The sequence below is a fragment of the Monodon monoceros genome, unplaced genomic scaffold (genome assembly GCF_005190385.1).
Source record: "Monodon monoceros isolate NGI ecotype Baffin Bay Population unplaced genomic scaffold, NGI_Narwhal_1 Super_Scaffold_7, whole genome shotgun sequence".
NCBI classification, from domain to species: domain Eukaryota; kingdom Metazoa; phylum Chordata; class Mammalia; order Artiodactyla; family Monodontidae; genus Monodon; species Monodon monoceros.
Genome location: NW_021703784.1, coordinates 33,109,565 through 33,130,507, shown reverse-complemented (window position 1 = coordinate 33,130,507; position 20,943 = coordinate 33,109,565). Strand labels below are relative to the sequence as shown.

At 33.3% G+C, this 20,943-nt stretch overlaps 1 protein-coding gene across 1 annotated transcript in view; it reads left to right on the top strand.

Moving 5' to 3' along the window:
* The window catches only part of CNTN5 (contactin 5), a 1,393,643-nt gene that overhangs the window by 600,781 nt on the left and 771,919 nt on the right, over nt 1-20,943 (top strand). Inside the window, exon 3 of the mRNA XM_029208299.1 lies at nt 9,140-9,264. Coding sequence (XP_029064132.1) covers nt 9,210-9,264 — 55 coding nt within the window. The 5' untranslated portion in view covers nt 9,140-9,209. The remainder of the gene's footprint in view (nt 1-9,139; nt 9,265-20,943) is intronic.

Below are 20,943 nucleotides of genomic sequence, written 5' to 3'. Positions count from 1 at the left end.
ATATATTTTAGATATTAAGCCCTCATCAAATATATGGTTTGTAAATATTTTTTCCCATTCTATAAGGAAGAATCAGAAAATATTTTCACTTTATTGAAAGTTTCTTTTGCTGTACAGAGCTCTTTAGTTTAATGTAGTCCCACTTGTTTATTTTTTATTTTGTTGCTTGTGTTTTAGGTGTCATATCCAAAAAATCATTACCAAGGCACATGTAAGCCAATCTTTTCTTAAATTTTCTCTCATACCATATTTTTTTCCTGACTATTTTTTCAGGCAGTATAGTGTGTTGTTTAAAGTCATAGACTCTGTACCCAGACTATCTAGATATAAATCTCAAGTGTACTCTATAGCTGTGTAATTTTAGAAAATTTACTTAACCTCTTTTTACCTCACATATCTCATCTTTAAAATGAGAATATTAGATTTATCTCATAGAGCTCTATGTATTAAATGAATTCCCAAGGTAAGGTACTTAGAACAATACCTGGCATATTGCAAATATTATATTATATGAGTTAGCTTCTGTTATGTTCCTTTTATACATTTCAGAGATTCCCTCTACAATTACTTTTTGTCCTTCTATTTAATAAATATCATTTATTATTTTTCTCAATAAACGTTTATTTTTGACAAATTCAGGTGTTTCCCCAGTTTTATTAAGATATAATTGACCTCTTGGTTATTGATTGAGTAGAAAGAACTTTATTTAACTCATGTCCTTTAAGACATTTTCACTGTTCAGAATTATACATTGACAATTATTTCTTTTTTAGTGAAATACAGTCAACATACAATATTATGTTAGTTTCAGGTATACTACACATTGATCTGACATTTACATACATTACAAAATGATGCTACAATGACTTGCAACAATGTCCCCATACAAAGTTATGTAATATTGGCAGTATCTCTTGTGCTGTATATTGTATCCCAATGGTTTATTTACTTTATAACTGGAAGTTTGTACCTCTCAATCCCCTTCACCTATTTCACTCACCAGCCCCACCTCTGGCAACCATCCTTTTGTTTTCTGTACCTATGAGTCTGTTTTGTTTTGTTTGTTTTGTTGGATTTTTTAGATTCACATTTAAGTGAGGTTATATGGTATTTTTTTCTCTGTCTGACTTGTTTCACTTAGCATGACACACTCTAAATCCATCCATGTTGTTGCAAATGACAAGATTTCATTTTTAATGGCTGAGTTTATATATATATATATATATATATATATATATATATATATATATATATACCACGTCTTCTTTATCTATTCATCTACTTGTAGGCTCTTAGGTTGCTTTCATATCTTTACTGTTGTTAATAATGCTTCAATAAACATTGAGGTACATATATCTTTTCAAATTAGAGTTTTTGTTTTCTTCAGATAAATATCCAGAAGTGGAATTTCTGGGTATTATGGTAGTTCTGTTTTCAATTTTTTGAGGAATCTCCATAATGTTTTCCATAGTGGTTACACCAATTTACAATCCCACAAACAGTGCACAAGCATTCCCTTTTTTTCATATCCTCACCATTTGTTATTTGTTGTCTTTTTGATGATCACCATTCTGAAAGGTGTGAAGTGATATCTCATTTTCGGTTTTTTTTTAATACATTTATTTATTTATTTTTGGCTGTGTTGGGTCTTCGTTTCTTTGCGAGGGCTTTCTCTAGTTGCAGCGAGCGGGGGCCACTCTTCATCGCGGTGAGTGGGCCTCTCACTGTCGCGGCCTTCTCTTGTTGCGGAGCACAGGCTCCAGACGCACAGGCTCAGTAGCTGTGGTACACGGGCTTAGTTGCTCTGTGGCATGTGGGATTTTCCCAGACCAGGGCTTGAACCCATGTCCCCTGCATTGGCAGGCAGATTCTTAACCACTGCGTCACCAGGGAAGCCCTCATTTTGGTTTTGATTTAAAGTTTCCTGATGATTAGCAATGTTGAGTACCTTCTCAAGTGCCTGTTGGCCATCTGTATGTCTTCTTTGGAAAAATGTCTAACTCAAAATGGATTAAAGACTTAAATGTAGCACCTGAAAACATAAGCAGTATGATCTTTGACATTGATTTCAGCAATATTTTTTTGATCTGTCTCCTAAGGCAAGGACAACAATGCAAAAATAAACAAATGGAACTGCATCAAACTAAAAAGATTTTGCACAGTGAGGGAAACTATCAACAAAATGAAAAAGTCACCTACTGAAAGGGGGAAGATATTTGCAAGCAATATATCTAATAAAGAGTTAATATACAAAATATACAAATAACTCATCAACTCAACACCATGAAAATGAAAAAAACCAATTAAAAAAATGGGCAGATGACCCAAATGTACATTTTTCCAAAGAAGACATCCAGATTCACTATTCCTTCTTACCAACACATTATTCCAACTTTTTTTGGATTCCATTACTACTATCATTAAATCAACTGAGACTCTGATTTTCCACTTTTATAATTAATGCTTTTTTTTATCTCTTGCTCTTTTTTTTTGTTTTTGGTGTTCACAGTTTTCACTATGATTTATCTAGGACTTCATTCTTCTTGTTTTTTTCTGGTGTTCATAAATCTTAAAATTGATATATTTCATCAGTTCTGGAAATTTTTAGAAATATCTATCTCTTCACATATTGCATTCTTTGCCTCATTTTGGAAATTTGATTAGACATATAAGATATTCTTACTATACGCTTCATTCTCTTTACCTTCTTTTCATATTTTCCATCCATTTGCCTTTCTGGGCTGCATTCTAGATAATTTCTTCATCTCTATTTCTTCTTTTGCATAATGTTAATTCCTTTATGTTTAAAATCAGATCGTATACATTTGTTTGATGATTTGTGTTGAAAATGTCAAATATCTGAATTCTTTGCAAGTCAGATTCTGACATTTATTGCTTCATTTCCTTCTCATTTATACTGATTTGTTTGCCTGTATATTTTGTGAATATTGATTATGAAGTTTTCACTACGAGATTTTTTTTTTTTTTCCGTTCAGTCTCATGGTTTAAGACTTAATTTTTTCTTTTACTCTTCTCTGGGTAGAGTATCTCTCTGGAGACGTATTTCTAATTCACCCTGACTATAATCTTGAAGCTTTTGGAATCCTAGATATAAGGAGTTTCCTATTTGAAGATCCATCTTATGTAGAACCTAAGCTTTGATTTTGGTCCCACTCTCTCAGAGAAGCCATGAACATCAATCTGAAGTTCACTGGGATTTGATGAATAGCCTCACGGTGAAAGTTAGCTTCATTGCTCAACTTGCTATTTTTATCTAGTTTTGATATTTAATAAGTTTTTCCTTCTAAACTAGTTCATTGAGGCATTTAGAAGTATTTTATATTATTTTAAAAAGGTCATGTATTATTTGTCATTGTGTCTAGTTCCCAATTACCAGAAAGGGTATCGTACTTAGAATCCTAACACAAGTCTTGTCAGAATTTACGTGGAGGCTGGTGTCAGGCCGAATGAGCCACAGTTCTGTCTTCACCCTTTCCTCATGTCTATCACCAGGAACAGGAATCATGGAATATTTCTGACACCAGATTCCTAGAGTCACTGTCTTTTTTTTTTTTTTTTTTTTTAGTCCCTGTCTCGACTAAGTACACTATGTACTATTAAATACTCTTGAGTCATATCTTTTCTCTACATTTGTGTTTTAAATAAAATTACAAAGTTGCCTTGAGGTGTCAGAAGACTAGTGCTGACCCTTTTTAAAACTTTACTGTACCCTTTTCCACAGGGAGGGTCTGTTGAGATCAAGAGTTCTTAGATTAAAAAAGATGAGAGAAATAGAACACACTGTAGCAAACTGTGTTAAAGAATATCTTCATGATATGTAAACACTATGAGCTCAGTCTTCCATCTACAACCCATACCATTTTGTCCAGGACACAAAATATAATTTATTTTCTTGTGTTTCACAATATCATTATTTACTCTGGTTATGTTTGAAAGCGAGAATTCTGTGTATCCACCTCCTGACACTGCTGCTGGATCCTCAAAAATATATGATAGCAAACATTAACAAGACCAACACACATTCTTTTTATTTGTTCTTGCTAGATCTTTGGCAGCATTTTATTATCTATTGTTTTGTTCAGGTGCATTGGGCTAGAAAACTTTAAGAGCATCTAGAATACAACTTCCCATAAAGTTTTTTTTTTTAATGATTCTTTTCTGTGAGTCCCATCCTGGCCTTGCTCAACCTTTAAAGGGTATCTTCCAAACAAAAGTGTCACTAGCTTCAGTCTTAGAAAGAGTCATTGCTGAGGTGGAGAATAAGGTACACAGAAAAAGAGATATTTGATTATCTTACTCCTTTCACTAAAATTTACATCCAAGTCCTTCATATTGCAGCTCTGTCACATGCTAACTGGAGCAGAACACTTTTACTCAACCTCTATTGTTCTAATTTGCCAAGTAACTAGCAACCTTTATTGTCTCCATAAATGAAAATAATGCAGAACTATTTAGATGTTGATGGTTAAGTAGGCTCACCTCTAGTTTACTCACTGTCACTGCATAAGTTGTATACTTACCAGGATTCAGGTGTGTAGTGTCATCCATCTGTGGAGGTTGTACATGTTGATGTAATTAGGTAATTCAAATAAACATTATGCAGATCAATGCATATGAGTGTACCAAGAGTGAGAGCATTTTCTTCTAAGAAAAAAAAAGGATAAAACACAAAATAAAACAAAAGGTAATAGTCTTAGACAAACAATAAAATGAGTGACCTAGGATATGCTATAAAATTAAATATGTGTGAAACAACTGTATAAAAATAATAAAAAACCTCAATGATGCTGTCATTAGACAACTTCACGTTCTTATACCACTCTAAAGAAATTAAAAATTGTATATTATGCATTAGACAAGACTTCCATTGAAAAAGACTCATGATGTTGAGATAAAATAATTTTTCACCAGAATATCCATGATAAAAAAAAATCTCATTCCTATATACTAAGATAGGCCAAAGAATATAGAGTTAAATCATATTAGTTAAATGACAACCTTTCAGGTATATGTGTAAGATTTTTTTAAATGATTTTTTTACTAACTCAGTACCAGTTCCAATTGTGTCAGATAAGAGGGTTTCTGGAGACTTTTGTAGAAATAGCTGTGGAGTTCTGTAAGAGATAATGTAATTTAAAAGTCAACCTTATGCTTACCCCAGTCCTTTTACTAGTTGTGTGTTTTTGGGAAAGTTACCTTCATCAATAAGAGATGTCAAGTTAGTTAATAGAGGTTGTGTAAGTAAAGTGCATGACACAATGCCTGGCACATAGAATTTCATAAATGGTAGCTGTTGTTAGTATCATGGAAATTTAAGGGATAATAATTTTTCTATTATCTTGTGCCAAATAATCTACTTACTAGAGGCTCCAGTTTATTCATTAATTATTATTCAAAATAGTTATTGAATACCTACTAAAACCAAGCAGATTCTCTTCTAGATGCTGGGTATACAAAGATGAACAAGACAAAAATTCTTGCTTTCATGGATATCACATTCTAATAGGAGAAAAAGATAATTATAAGCAAATAAATAGCATAACTTCAAGCACTGATAATTGCTAAGAAGAAAAATACAGTAGGTACTGAAGGGCTTCCCTGGTGGTACAGTGGTTGAAAGTCCGCCTGCCGATGCAGGGGACACGTGTTTGTGCCCCAGTCCGGGAAGATCCCACATGCCGCGGAGCGGCCAGGCCCGTGAGCCATGGCCGCTGAGCCTGCGCGTCCGGAGCCTGTTACTCCGCAATGGGAGAGGCCACAACAGTGAGAGGCCTGCGTACCGCAAAAAAAAAAAAAAAAAAGAATAAACCACTGAAACAGGGAAATGATGAAGCCTGATTTATGTTTTAAAACGTAATTCTGACTGTTGTGTGAAAAGCCAGTAAGAGGCCAAACTGAAGGAAACCGTTGCTATAAAACAGGAGAGAGAGATTGGTAGGCATTAATAGAAATCTCTCTCTCGACATTTCCCTCTCTTTATGCACACTCACATACACATGTCATAAACAAGGCGGTTTCCTCTATGTATCTTTAAGAAGAAAAGCTAACTTGCATTCAGGTGGCAGCATACTATCACTTGATTTATTTTAACATATGTTTAGCAATCCTATTTTAGACTCCAGTTAAGGAGTGATGTTTTTAAGTACTTGCCTTGCATTCAACTGCACAATGCATGTATTGTTTATAATTTATGACTTAGTACTAATACGATGCTCTACTTATTTTACTTTACTTGCAAATATTTGCAATAATTCAGGAAAAAATGCAAAGTAATATGTCATTTCATACATCTAATTTGATTATCACAGATGATGATAGGTATATATTCTAAACATTGAAATAAGCTCTTTCAAAAATTGTTTTTTAAAAAATAATATGTCCAATTAGTAGTATGCAACTTAGTAGTTCTGACTTTTCAATCCCTTGATAAATAACAGTTTAATGTACAACTGTCAGTTTCCATTAAGGTATTTCTAAAATATACACCTTAAAATGCTTTAGTAACATTTATTAACTGATTATAATTTAACTTGACATGCAGTAGGACCTTAATGTATGTCTGATTAATTACATTATTTTATCACTTTGATACAAGGATTTTATTAAAGTCATGGAATAATTGTCTTTTCAAGAGAAGCATATACAAATTTACATATTTTGGAACCTAAAGATTATTTTATTTACTTCTTTCTTTACTTGAGAGAGTGATTGAGAGAGAGAGAGAATGAGAAGAAAGTAAGCCAGTAAAAAGAAAGAATCTCAGTTAGGCATCTTAGAAAGAATGGCTTTTGAAGAACTATTATTTTTTGCATTTAGGCCCCAAGGACCAAGCACTGATGTTTGAAAATGAAAACACACACACACACACACACACACACACACACACACACACACACAATCACACACATGCAGGCTTTTTTCTCTTTGAAAAAGTTTTAATGTAAAGTGAATTATTTTAGTTATAAAATTCACTGTACTATTTTTATTTGAGAACTGAAAAAAATGTGCCTGGAATATAAGGCTTATTCTACAATGGTATGTTGAAAACATGAATACTGAGCCCAAATGTCATCTTATCAGAAATGCCTTCCATGAACCCTTACAAAAATAGCCTTGTCTATCTTCTGGCAGCTGGCTGTCCCTTTACTCTGTGTTGATTTATTCGGTGTGGATCACTCTCTGATAACGACTTATTTATCCATGTGCTCACGGCCATTCCATACAAAAGTAAGATATCTGTCTAAGCTCAATATCTTATTGAATTTTTGCTAAAGATGCTTCTGTACTATTCCCAACTCTTGTCATCCTTACAAATATATTCCCCTTTTGATAGCTCTGTATCTATGTTACACTTACATTGTCCTGCTTATCGGGCTTGTAGCCTATGGTTAACTTCTGTGTATGTGTGTGTGTGTATGTGTATGAGCATGTGCACACACGTGTGTATTTTCTCTTTGACATTCCCAGTGTATAACATTTAAGTGCTCTGAAAATATTTGCATTTGTTGATGAAGAATATTTAAGAAAACAGAAGACATTGTAAATAGAGAGGGAAAGTACCAGTTTTCAGGACGTGGACTGAGCAGAAGCTCATCAAAAAAAGTTAAGCAAAACTGCACTAATGTCTTAGAACTCACAGTCTGTGAAAGGCCAATTTCATCAATGGATTGAGAATTCACTAATTTAAATATGCAGTTTTCATGAATCATAATTGTTTTTCTAGCAACTTTAAGTCTCTAATTGTTATGTGTGAAGTGCTGATTTTCTTCTTTTCCTTTCTGGTAAAAGGCAGTATATAAATAATAATGTTTTAAACTGTAAAAAGTAGTGATAAGGTCTTTTTTGTGCTTCAAATTGTATTTATTTCTGATATTTACTTGGAAGAAAAACGATGATGAAAAATATCTTTTTTGAAGGGGGTGTCTGTGAATCAACCATTATTAAGTCATTAACTTTCTTTTCCATTAGTAATCCATAACCTTGTAATTAAAGTAGGTTTTCAAGGCTTAGATTTTAAAATATAAATAATGGAACTAACATTCAGGTGGAAGATTCACTAAGAAAAGCTTTCCCTCTTTGGGTACGTCTGTATTGAATTATGACCTAACTAAGGGAAAAATGCTTGTCTATATTTTTAAGATATTTCCTAAAAGATAGAAATAACCTGAACCTCTAAGTCTACTGGGAGGAACAAGTTGCAAAGAAGCAATTGTTATTTTAAATCATCAACACACTGTACAATTATTTCTCAATTTAGTTGCTTTTGGCCAAGAAGGACACCAGTAACTGACACCTGAAAACTCAGAAGTTACTTGTCTATTATAGGAATTTCTAGTACACATTTGTCAAGTTTTTCTATATTAATTTTCAGGCGAGAATTTTGTATTTTTATGCTTATTGTATCTTTCAGGACAGATAAAGGAATCAAAGGACATTAATGTGCTATAGTGGTTATTGTTATAAAAATGGCATTAGACAAAAAATGTTAAATATTCATGAAAATCCTTATTTCCCTTAGATTCTGGCTAGCAAAGGATGCTGAGAAAATAACTCACAGAAGGAGGGAACTATAACACAGTACAGATAATCACAGGAGTTATAAACAAAGGCAGTTGACATTAATAATTAAATGAGAAAAATTCCCTGTAGAGGTTTAGATGAGCTACAGACACAATGTGTAAAATCACTTGCTTAACTGATAATTAGTTATGTTCTAGACCAGAGGAGTATATATTGATGTAACTGGTTCTTCTACCCTATTTTTCTAGTCCAATAATTTGTCTAACGTAATAAATATAACTATTATACATTCCCTGTGAGGAAAAATTATCCCCATTAGAACCTGATGTTTTTATTATCTGTAAGGGAGTATTTAGTATAAGTAAATGTGACAGAGAAAGTTTATCACTTTTCCGAAGTTTTTGTGTTGTGCATTAAATTAATTCTAATGGAAACTTTATTATGGTTGTCAATGTCCAAGTATATATTAATCTGACATTTGCAATGAAAGTTATTTATCATTTTATTATGAGATTTTTTATTTTGTTTTTGTTTTTTTACCTTTTTGTTTGTTTATTTTCTTTTCTCTGTTTTTGAAAATTGTTATCTGTCTCAACAGGGCATTCTTCAATGAAGAAACGTCAGAGCTGCTAAATACACTGGGACTCTGGTGATCCTAGTCACCAAGGATGGCCTCCTCTTGGAAACTTATTCTGTTTCTGTCAGTCACTGGGTGTCTTTCAGGTAAAAAACCCGCCTTACGTATCAAATAACAAAAATATATAAAGGTCTTCATTAACTATATCCTCATGTGTTCATTTAAATTTATATCAAGATTCATCTTTTCAACAACAAGAAAGAGACAACAACCCTTAAACCTCTGTTAGTACCACAAAAAGTCACATATAATAAGGTGCTTATAAAAATACCATATAAATGTTAACAAAATAAGTGTCCATCCCATCTCATTGACTTTCATTTACAATCTAAATCATCATTTTATATATATATATACACCTCTATAAAATATGGGTAGAGACATTTGTGAAAACATGAAAAATAAGTGAATAGTTTCAGAGACAGTGAAAGTTAAATGAACATCCTGGTTTATCATGATTATGGTCACTTATAAAAGAAATAAAGAGTCTTTAAATATTTTATCCTATCTTACATTCTTTCTGTCCAGTATTACCATCTTCCATGATGATCTGGTCTCTCTTTTATCTTCTCAGTGTCATTCTCCTCTTGAACTCATAAACTAACTGAGGGGAATGGAGGTAGGTTTGCAAGATGAAATGAATGATGCTCAGTTAAGACTGAATTTCAAATAAACAACATATAATTACTTTATTTCTAGTATGTTCCATGCAATATGTTATTCTATTTTATCTAAAATTTAAATTTAACTGATGTCCAGTGTTTTTATATATTAATCTGACAATGCTAGGTGGAGGAAGAGTGATAGATTGTAATATCGCTCCAAAGTTTTATTTTCATGTGCTGGCCCAACTTATCTCCCCGAAATAAACAGTCACTTCAAAGGAGGTATTATATAATGGTGTTGAAAGACAAAAATACTCAGCTTGAGTTGGTATCTGTGATGCCTAGATTTGTAGCTCATAAGGGAATCTAGGTGCTGGTCTTTCTGATGAAACAAGATGCTGAGTCTGGAGGTAAGTTGTTTTTCAAATACTATAGACAAAGACAAAAAAAGTCAAAAGCAAAGGACGTTTCTAATTTTTACATGGGATCTGATTTTTAATCATCTGCATTTAATATGAAGCATATATACACATATTAGTGATATTTAAAACATGAATTTATTTGCTGTAGATAGCTGTTTAAATAAAATTGATTAGATACTGAAAGGACCACTTATCAAGGATAATTATTTTCAAAACCTTTCTCCAGGGGCTTCCCTGGTGGCGCAATGGTTGAGAGTCCACCTGCCGATGCAGGGGACACGGGTTCGTGTCCTGGTCCGGGAAGATCCCACATGCCGTGGAGCGGCTAGGCCCGTGAGCCATGGCCACTGAGCCTGCGAGTCCGGAGCCTGTGCTCCGCAACGGGAGAGGCCACAACAGTGAGAGGTCTGCGTATCGCAAAAAAAACAAAAAACAAAGAAATAAAACCTTTCTCCACCTCCTTATTTAACGAATTATTCTAGAAGTACAGCTTTTATTATGCTCTTGTTACTTGGTGATACTTACATTCAATATTTACTATTTTATTTTATTATTAATGTTTTCCCTGGTTATTTGTCTATGAGTATTACATAACAGGACCTATTTTGTACACTAACTTGATTACTATTACAGAAAATGTGGGTAATTAAGCCATAGGTCATAAGCACATTTTATATTGTTGATGCTATTTGAACCAACACCGATTGAAGAAATAAGAGAAGACCCAGACTGTATTTCTTCTCTGTTTTATTTATTCATTTTTTAATGGGTGGATTATCTTGGGTGTGTTTAACTAGAAAATATAGAACTCTTACACAACCTTAAGTTTAAAAACTGGCTATTCAGAGCAATGAAACTTTGACACCATTCACAGGAATATATAGCCTTATATTAAAAATGCACTCAAAATTAAAACAACAATGAGATACCATTATACATATCAGAAGGGCTAAGATCCAGAAAAAAAAGAGGAAGTAAAAGCAATACTAGTTACTCTTGAGGATGCAGAAAACAAGGAAGTTCATTAATTGCTGGTAAGGAGGCAAAACGGTACAGCCACCTTGGAAGATGGTTTGGCCGTGTTTACAAAGCTAACTGGTCTTACCATCTAATCAAGCATTTGGCTCCTAGGTATTTACCTAACTGATTTTAAAATTTATGGCACACAAAATACCTACACAAAAAAGTTTATACGAGTTTTAATAATAATCACCAAAAACTAGAAATAACCAAGATACCCTTCAATAAGTTAATAAACCATAGAAATTCCATATAATGCAATACTACTCAGTGATAAAAATAAATGAACTATCAAGTTATTCAAACACAGGATGAATACTATATGCATATCGCTAAGTGAAAGAATCCAGTCTGAATAGGTTACATACTGTATGATTTTATATATATGACCTTTTGGAAAGGGAAAAACTATAGAGAGTGCACAGATCAGTGATTGCCAGGGGTTGGAGTCAGGGGATGACTAAATGAGTGAAAGAAGCATAGACATTTTTCAGCTTGGTGAAACTATTCTGTATGATACTGTAGTGGTGGAAGAATAACATTATGCATTTATCAAAACCAATAGAACTTTACAGCACAGAGTAAACCTTAATGTACATAAATTAAAATAATAATAATCTAGAAGGTTAGAGGCTCCCTGGATGAAACGCAGAATGTGACAAAGAATCTAAGAGTATTACAAATGTATGAAACAACCTCCACTTTAGGGGAGTGTGGGAAAAATGGTACTGACTTAAGTAACTTTGGAAATGAATCTGTAAAACTAAAGGCAAAAACAAACAAACAAACAAAAAACTGTACTTTGACACTGTACTCTAGTTAAGAACTTTATTTCTCTGTGTTAGCAACTCTAAAACCCCTATGCATGGGATTGAACAATTAAGTCAATGCATGGTGGATGGTGGGAGCCAGCTGTCTCACTGATGGAGTGGGAGGTTACAGATAAGCAAGAGAAGAAGGCTAGAATGATCCATGTGGTATGGATTAGAGTTGGAGACTTCAATATGAAGTCATGTTTAGCTTAATGTAGATACATATAGTTACATATGAAAAGTATTCATAGATATGTATATATACATGGCTAGGTGTACACACATATATTTATTTTTCTCTGTCATCTGAGAAGGCCTAGAAGCAATGAACTGCAGTAGAAACCAGCACACAAAGTGCCACGATCTTGGTTTCTAATACTATTCTCCAATTAAAAGAATCAGGGCTATTTGGAGATATGGCTGATTCTAGGACTGGGGCAGGAAATATACTTGATCAGCCTAGAATATCTTGTGCCAGAAAGTGAGGAGGTGCTAAAGCAAACAAACCAGTAAACAAAAAGCAAACATATGAGGAACCAATGTCAAAGGGACACAGGAACCAACTGAAAGAGAAAAATAAATACCGTATGCTAACAAGTATATATGGAATCTAAGAAAAAAAAAAGTCATGAAGAACCTAGGGGCAAGATGGCAATAAAGACACAGACCTACTAGAGAATGGACTTGACAATATGGGGAGGGGGGAGGGTAAGCTGTGACAAAGTGAGAGTGGCATGGACATATATATACTACCAAATGTAAAATAGATAGCTAGTGGGAAGCAGCTGCAGAGCACAGGGAGATCAACTCGGTGCTTTGTGACCACCTAGAGGGGTGGGATAGGGTGGAAGGGAGGGAGATGCAAGAGGGAAGAGATATGGGGATATATGTATATGTATAACTGATTCACTTTGTTATAAAGCAGAAACTAACACACCATTGTAAAGCAATTATACTCCAATAAAGATGTTAAAAAAAAAAAAGAGTTCCCAATGGCCCAAACTGGAAAAAATTGAGCAAGAAAATAAAGAAGTGTTGAGTTACAACCCAAAGAATAAAATTTAAAAGTCCATATTGATATAAATAAGTGATTGAATAATGAAAAGAATAGGCAAACTTCCCATGTAGATGAATTTCAAATAATTTATTTAGATGCTTTGTTTTCAAGGAGGTGGAGTGTAGCTCCCCCTTCCTTAAGTGTGGACTGCACATAGTGACGTGTCTCCAAAAAGTACAGAATAGAAAAGTGGAATAAAGAAAGTAGCTTTACAGTGGAGGAAAGTGATAAGGACTACATCAACCTAGTGATGAACAAGGTCAACACCAACCGTGATAGCATTTACACAAGATATAATGTGACGAGAATGGCACCTCACCTCTGTAGTTTTCCTTCCTAAAGCCTGTGTCTCTATATCAGAAAAATCCCAACTGAGGAGCATTCTATGAAACACCTGGCCAGTAATCCTCAACATTTTCAAGGTCATCAAAAACCAAGAATATTGGAGAAACCGTCACAGAAAGAGGAGACTAAGGAAACATAATAAATAAATGTAATGCATTACCCTGGATAGGATCTTGCAACAGAAAAAAAAATATTTAAAAATTAAGGAAATCTGAATAAAGTATGTACTTCAGTTAAAAATAAAATGTCAATATTTGTTCATTATTTGTGACAAATGTTCCATATTAATATAAGATATTAATAAAAGTGGAAACTGGTTTGGGTTTACGGAAACAAAATGGATTAAGCGTAACAGTAGTGAAGGGCATCAGGAGCTGACAGATTCAAACGTTTTTTGGCAATAAAATATATAGAAGTTGGTAAATATTTTGTTTTAGAGGAAATAGCAAGGTCTCAATTTGCTTATGGAGTAGATGATATTGCCATTTGCTTGGATACTGAATAAAGTAGGGGGTGCAATTCAGAGTGGGGAAATACTGAACTCAATAATGCACATGTTGAGCTTCAGATATCTGTGACACACTCAGATGGAGATGTTTAAAGTGTAAGAAAGATGACTGAGTTAAAAGTAAATTTGGGGTTCATTATGGGGTTCATTATTGTATAGATGAATTTGAAGCTCTGGGGAGGAAAATAATCACCCAAGGATTATGTAGGTAATGATGAGTCATAAGGCAAGGAAGAAATTCTGAGAAGCATGAATAAGGGGCAAGAGAAAGTATAGGTTGAAAAGCAGGGATGGTGAGTTGGGAGAAATTCTAGGAAAGAGTGATAACAGAACAGGTTCTGAGAAGGAGTGGTCAGCAGTGGCAATGCTGTAGGAAGGTTACGTGAGATTAGTACTAAAAACATTTCCTCTTAATGCTACTGATAATTGCCTTTAACGAAGTAGTGGGAACATCTGTCTTATGGTAATGAGCTGTGAAATGATTAGCAGAGGAGGAAAATAATACAATTACTATAAATTTTGTTTTCTGAGAAGTTGAGCTGAGGAAGAGAAAGAGAAAAAAATGACAAATAACTTGGAAAAGAGAAATTCAGGAAGGAATGAATTTCATCTGTACATTTCTGGGTGTGTGTTTTAAGGTTAGAGAAACTACTGTTTATAGAAATATAATCGACATAATAGATTAAATAGATGTCAATTGTATATTGTGCTAATTAGCTTTAACTCCATAACAAATCATCCTCAAGTTTTTTAGCTTAAACAAAAACTTCAAAAATATTATTTCTCACAATTCTGAAAGTCAGTTTGGTGGTTCTTCTGATTTGGGCAGGTTCAGCTGATCTCTAAAACTTCCCATGAGGGTTGAAAGAATAGGACTGGATGGTGTCATGCGGTCTCACCCATGCTGCTGGTTACTATCTCCTACCAGTAAAGGCAGTGGGAATGACCTTGTCATGTCTCTGATCATCCAGTAGTCTAGCCCAGGCTCTTGGCTGTGGTTGCGGGTTCCTAGGTACAGCAATAGAAAGGGTAGGTGTCAATTTGCAAGCATGGTTCAAGCCTGTCTGTCATGTTTACTAATGTCTCATTGACAAAAGCAAATCACATAGGCCAAGACTGATTCAAGGATTGGAAACCTATATTTGACCTCGTAAAGAGAGTAGCTGGAGAAGCATATTGTAAAGAATATGCAGTACAGTATTACAAACTATAGGCACTATGCTCTATAGTAGATCTGTAGGAAGTATGCATCTTGCATAATTGAAACTGTGTACCTTTGACTAATACTCCTTCCTTCCCCCCTCTCTACAGCCCCTGGCAACCACCATTCTACTGTTTCTATGAGTTTGATTATTTTTGCTTCCTCATATAAGTGGTACCCCTTAGAAATTTGCTAAGAGGGTAAATCTTATTTATTTTAAATACTCTTACCACTAAATAATAATAGTACTAATAGCAATAATAATAATATAATGTCAAGAAGGCAGACGATAACTTTTGGAGTTGTTGGATATGTTTATGGCATAGATTGTGGTTTCATGGGTATATACTTATTGCAAACTCATCAAGTTGTATATACTAAATATGTACAGCTTATTATAATCATACTTCAGTAAAGTGGTTTAAAGGTGTGCATAAAGCCATAAAAATAGCCATGCTCAGTTTTGAGTTCTACCACATGTTTATTGATATCTATAACTGTTTAACATGCAAATAATAGCAATCCTGTTTTAGTTAACAATAAAGAAAATGGAATTTCTTTGTATCTTTATTTCAGAAACAGAGACAGCACTGTGATCTAATAACCTCATTAGCTGAGCTTAAAAAGCTTTAAAAACCAGTCAAACTATTTTTATCCATATGAAATTAAGTTCAATAAAATTTAAGCTTTTCATGATAGAATGTGTGAAATCATTTGGGGAAGGAATCATAATTACTAAAGCCCAGTTATGAACATATATGTGACAAGAAGCATCAACATTTCAACCTCTACTGTGCCAAAATCCATGTTATTATATTCTTTAAAAGTGATTCTTCAAGGATATATTATCCTCCAAATATGTGAAGAGATAATGATTGGGAAGAGACAATAAGGTTCAGGATTTATAAGCAACTTGACTGGCATTTCAAGGTTCTTTGTGAATTGCTTTTCATTCAGTCTCCATGTTGAAGTAAATAAATAATAACAACAACAAAAGCTAAAGGGTTTAAATTTTTCTGCTCTGTTATACAGAATACCGTATTCAATGGATTTCTTACTCATTATATTCCTTTTGAAATATGGCTAGTTTCTTTTGAAATGTTTAACAATAGGTGAAATCTATTACAATGATATTTATTACAAATAGATTTCTTTCTGTGAAATGTAATAGAATAGCCTTATAGGACACTGTCATATACAAATATTAATTTTAATATGTATTATTAGAATATCTAGAAAGCAGCTATTATTAGACTCATTAACATACACCCTTTTGTTTGAAGATTTTTGAAAGTGTTCTTTTTGCACTCCCCAGTACCAGCCTATATTTGTCAACATCACAATTCTATTTATATATTTCTATCAAAGTTATAACTTAAAATAATATTTAATTAGATTTATTAAAGCCAGATGTATTTATATCTCTTCTAAAATGAAAAAATATATTTCTCTAACTGCATTTATAAATCTTAGAATTAAAAATAATTTGGAGATTGTGAAGTCCAGTTCCTTGTACTTGGGCAAGTAAAATACTGTTTGTTCTCAATAGGGATGAGAGGCTCAGGAAGATTCTGTCATATGCCCAACATCATATAGATGGTAACTAGTGGAAGAATAATGAGAAAGCTGCCTCCTACAACACTTCTTTCAACATAGCAGGTGACATGAAGGGGAGGCAAAAGAGGAAATCCAGTTGCTCAGAGCTACACTGACCTCCTTCCTACATAAGTACATCTAGTTACCTTCCTTGGCTTACTTTCAGATGCTTTCAATATAAGCTGTATTGCTTCAAAAACAAGCCTTCAAATAAGACATTTTTTCTCTACTTTGACCCCATTCTCCTCCACTGGGTTAAATCCATTTTATTGGAAAGGTGACAGCCTGTTCCTTCTGCCAAGAGGATGATATACTATTAAACAGAGAATGTCTGTCATTGATAAGCTTATACAAATACTATCCTTCTTCTTACTGGCAGTGTGGTAAATAGCACAGAACTTTGTCACTGTCAGCTAGTGCTGCCTAATAACTTTAAAAGGAAATGAAAACAAAAGTGTTACTGAAAACAGGTGCCTGATAATATTAAGTCTGACTGGGCTACTGCAGATGAGAAAGAGAAATGGATTATGGCTCCTCTGTGATCATTTTGAAATTATGTATGTGCACACTGTATTGGTCCCCCAGGAAGTCATGATGATAATGGAGCCTACCTCAGTGCAGGAAACCAAGTTGACTCTTATCAGCTGTGCACTGGTGGTATTAGACATGTAATTAATCAGAATACAATTTAATTTCTCCTTGTGAGCAAGGTGGAGGGCAGCAGGGGGAGGGGAGTGCAGTCATCTGAATTTAGAGAGTTTTATTTGTTATTTTTATCTTAAAGGCAAAGGAAATGTTAAAAAGTATCTGAAATTGTCAGCACTTCCTGGAGTGGTATAAAATGAAACCATCAACTAAAGAAAGCATCCTAGAGAATTGAGGATAAATATGTGTTCTCAGTGTTTTGAAGATTAAAGAGAGAATTAACTAATTTATTAAGTCATCTAAATGTTATTTATCTTACATAAAAAAATTATTAAAAATATATATTTCCCCTTGAGTTTGGTTAAGGAGTAAGCACTATACATCAAAATATGTTGTAATCCAGAAAGTGCCATGAAAGTTATCCTATGCTTTTTACACTGGACTGGCATTATTATTTTTAATGATGACAAATATTTGTTGATAAAAAATTAATCATGTACTACATTGATTCTCTTTGTTATTTTAAAATAATGCTCAAAGAATTTGTATTGTATCAAGTGCCCACAAGAAAATGTAAATGAATATTCACAGTATCATTCTTTAAACAGAGATAAATTTCTACCACAGTAATACTACTGTGAAATATGTTTATTTATGGCAGAGATTACTTACTGCTTAGTATGAGCTTCTGTGGAGCTGCCCCCATGCATTAGCTTGAGCCATTGTCAGCAAGGAAACAGCTACTTTTTTGTAACTCATTGGTTCAAATACAAGTCAATTCTGTCTGTAAAATGGAGAGACATACACTGAGCCCCAAGGAAAGCTGAACACAGTTGAGATGCAGAAAAAATGCAAGGAAAAATTTCTCCTCTCCTTGATTTTAAATAAATTGTATAGGTTTATCAGGACACAAATTCTGTAAATATACCATCTGTAAAATAAACCCTATATAATTAGTTGTGAGAATGGAAAAGGGTTAAGTGCTGTATAATTTTATGTTTATTTTAGCTCTTTGGGAACATCTTATTTTTCTAACCACTAATCAAGTTAACTACAGATTTCTTGAAATTTAGTCATCAACTTCTATATTTGGTAATATTTATTCAATATAGATGTCAACACAATAAATTTTTCTTTCTAGCATTTGAAAAAAATGCTTTCCATTCTAATTCTCAGTGTTGCTTTAACACTGAAATTTGTCAGATAACTTAATTATTCCTAATGATCTGTTTATGATGCTGGCTATGATTGCAGCATGACCTTAACTACTGTGGATTTAGAGTATGGTGGAACCATCCAAATGGTGACAATCAGGGATAAATTTGGTTTTAAGTGATGATTTTTCCTTTTTAGTACTTGCATATTTTGCAATTATTATTTTTACATGTTTAAATAAAAAATTATAAGGCTATCTGCTCTATAAAAACAGAGGTGATACCTATTTTACTTGATGTTTCATACACAAGTTCTAGCATAATATTTTCTGTAAGTACAGGTACCTATTTTTAAGTGAATTAAAGGAAACAATTAATTGTTTGATTTGTTTCTTCTGTTAAGAGGGGCATAAGCTATGCTTCTGGTTATAGCACTTTCTGGTTAGAAAACATCCAAAAGGGATGAATGATTTTGTATTCTTTAACCTGATTGTTCTGATGTGTGTGTTTTTTAATTGAAGTATAGTTGATTTAAAACATTATATTAGTTTCAGTTGTACAATACAGTGAATCCATATTTTTATAGATTATATTCCATTTACAGTTATTACCAAATAATTGCTATATTCTACTCTGCTGTACAATATATCCTTGTTGCTTATCAATTTTATACTAGCAGTTTGTGTCTCTTAATCTCATACCCCTATCTCACCCATCCTCCTTTCCCTCTCCCTACTGGTAACTATTAGTTCATTCTCTATATCTGTGCATCTGTTTCTGTTTTTCTATATATACTCATTTGTTTTATTTTTTAGATTTCACATATAAGTGATAACATACAGTATTTGTCTTTCTCTGTCTGACCTATTTCACTAAGCATAGTACTCTCTAGGTCCTTCTCTGTCTGACTTATTTCACTAAGCATAATACTCTCTAGGTCCATCCATGTTACTGCAAATGGCAGAATGCCGTTCAGTTTTTATGTCTGAGTAATATTCCATTTTATGTATATACCATATCTTCTTTATCTGTTCATTTATTGATGGGCACTTAGGTTGTTTCAATGTCTTGGTTACTATAAATAATGTTTCTATGAACATTGAGGTACATATATTTTTTTATTTTTTGCATATATCTTTTTGAATTAGTGTTTTTGTTTTCTTCAGATATATACCCAGGAGTGGAACTTCTAGATCATATGGTAGTTTTAGTATTTTGAGGAACTTCCCATAGTGTTTTCCACAGTGGCTGCAGCAATTTACATTCCAACCAGCAGTGTCCGTTTTTTCCACATCCTCACCAACATTTGCTATTGATGTTTGCCATTCTGGTAAGTGTGAGGTGATGATTAGCACGGTTGAGCATCTTTTCATATGCCTGTTAGCCATCTGCATGTCTTCATTGGAAAAATATCTATTCAAATTTTCTGCCCATTTTTAATCAGGTTGTTTATTTTTTCAATATTGAGTTGTATAAGCTGCTTATATATTTTGAATATTAACTCCTCATTTGTCTTATCATTTGCAAATATTTTCTATCATTCAATAGGTTGTCTTTTTTTTTTTTGATGGTTTCCTTTGCTGTGCAAAATCTTTTAAGCTTAATTAGGTCCCACTTGTTTATTTTTGCTTTTATTTCTTTTGCATTAGGAGACATATCCAAAAGAATATCACTATGATTTATGTCAAAGGATGTTCTGCCTATTTTCTCTTCTAAGAGTTCTATGGTTTCAGATCTTACAGTTAGGTCTTTAACCCATTTTGAATTTATTTTTGTATATGATGTGAGGAAATGTTTTAATCTCATTATTTAACATGAAGCTGTGCAGTTTTCCCAGCATCAGTTATTTAAGAGTCTATCTTTTCTCCATTGCATATTCTTGCTTCCTTTGTCATCGATTATTTGACCATAAGTGTGTGGGTTTATTTCAGGGCTCTCTATACTATTCTATTGATCTATGTGTCTATATTTGATACAGTACCATGCTGTTTTGATTATTGTAGCTTTGTAGTACAGGTGGGGACTAAGCAACATGTTATTAAAAAATCAATGGGTCAATGAAGAAATCAGAAAATACCTGGAGACAATGAAAACAGAAACACAGCTTTCCAAAGTCTTTGGGATGCAACAAAAACATATGGGAACTTCTAATAAGGAATCTTATAGCAGTATAGGCCTACATCAAGAAACAGGAAATATCTCAAATAAACAACCTAACACATCATCTAAAGGAATTAGGAAAAGAAGCTCAAAGTCCGAAGTCAGCAGAAGGAAGGAAATAATAAAGATAAGAAAGGAAATAAATAGAGACCAAAAAACAACAGAAAAGATTAATGAAACCAAGTACTGGTTTTTTAAAATGATAAACATAATTGATACATGTTTAGTCAGGTTTGTCAA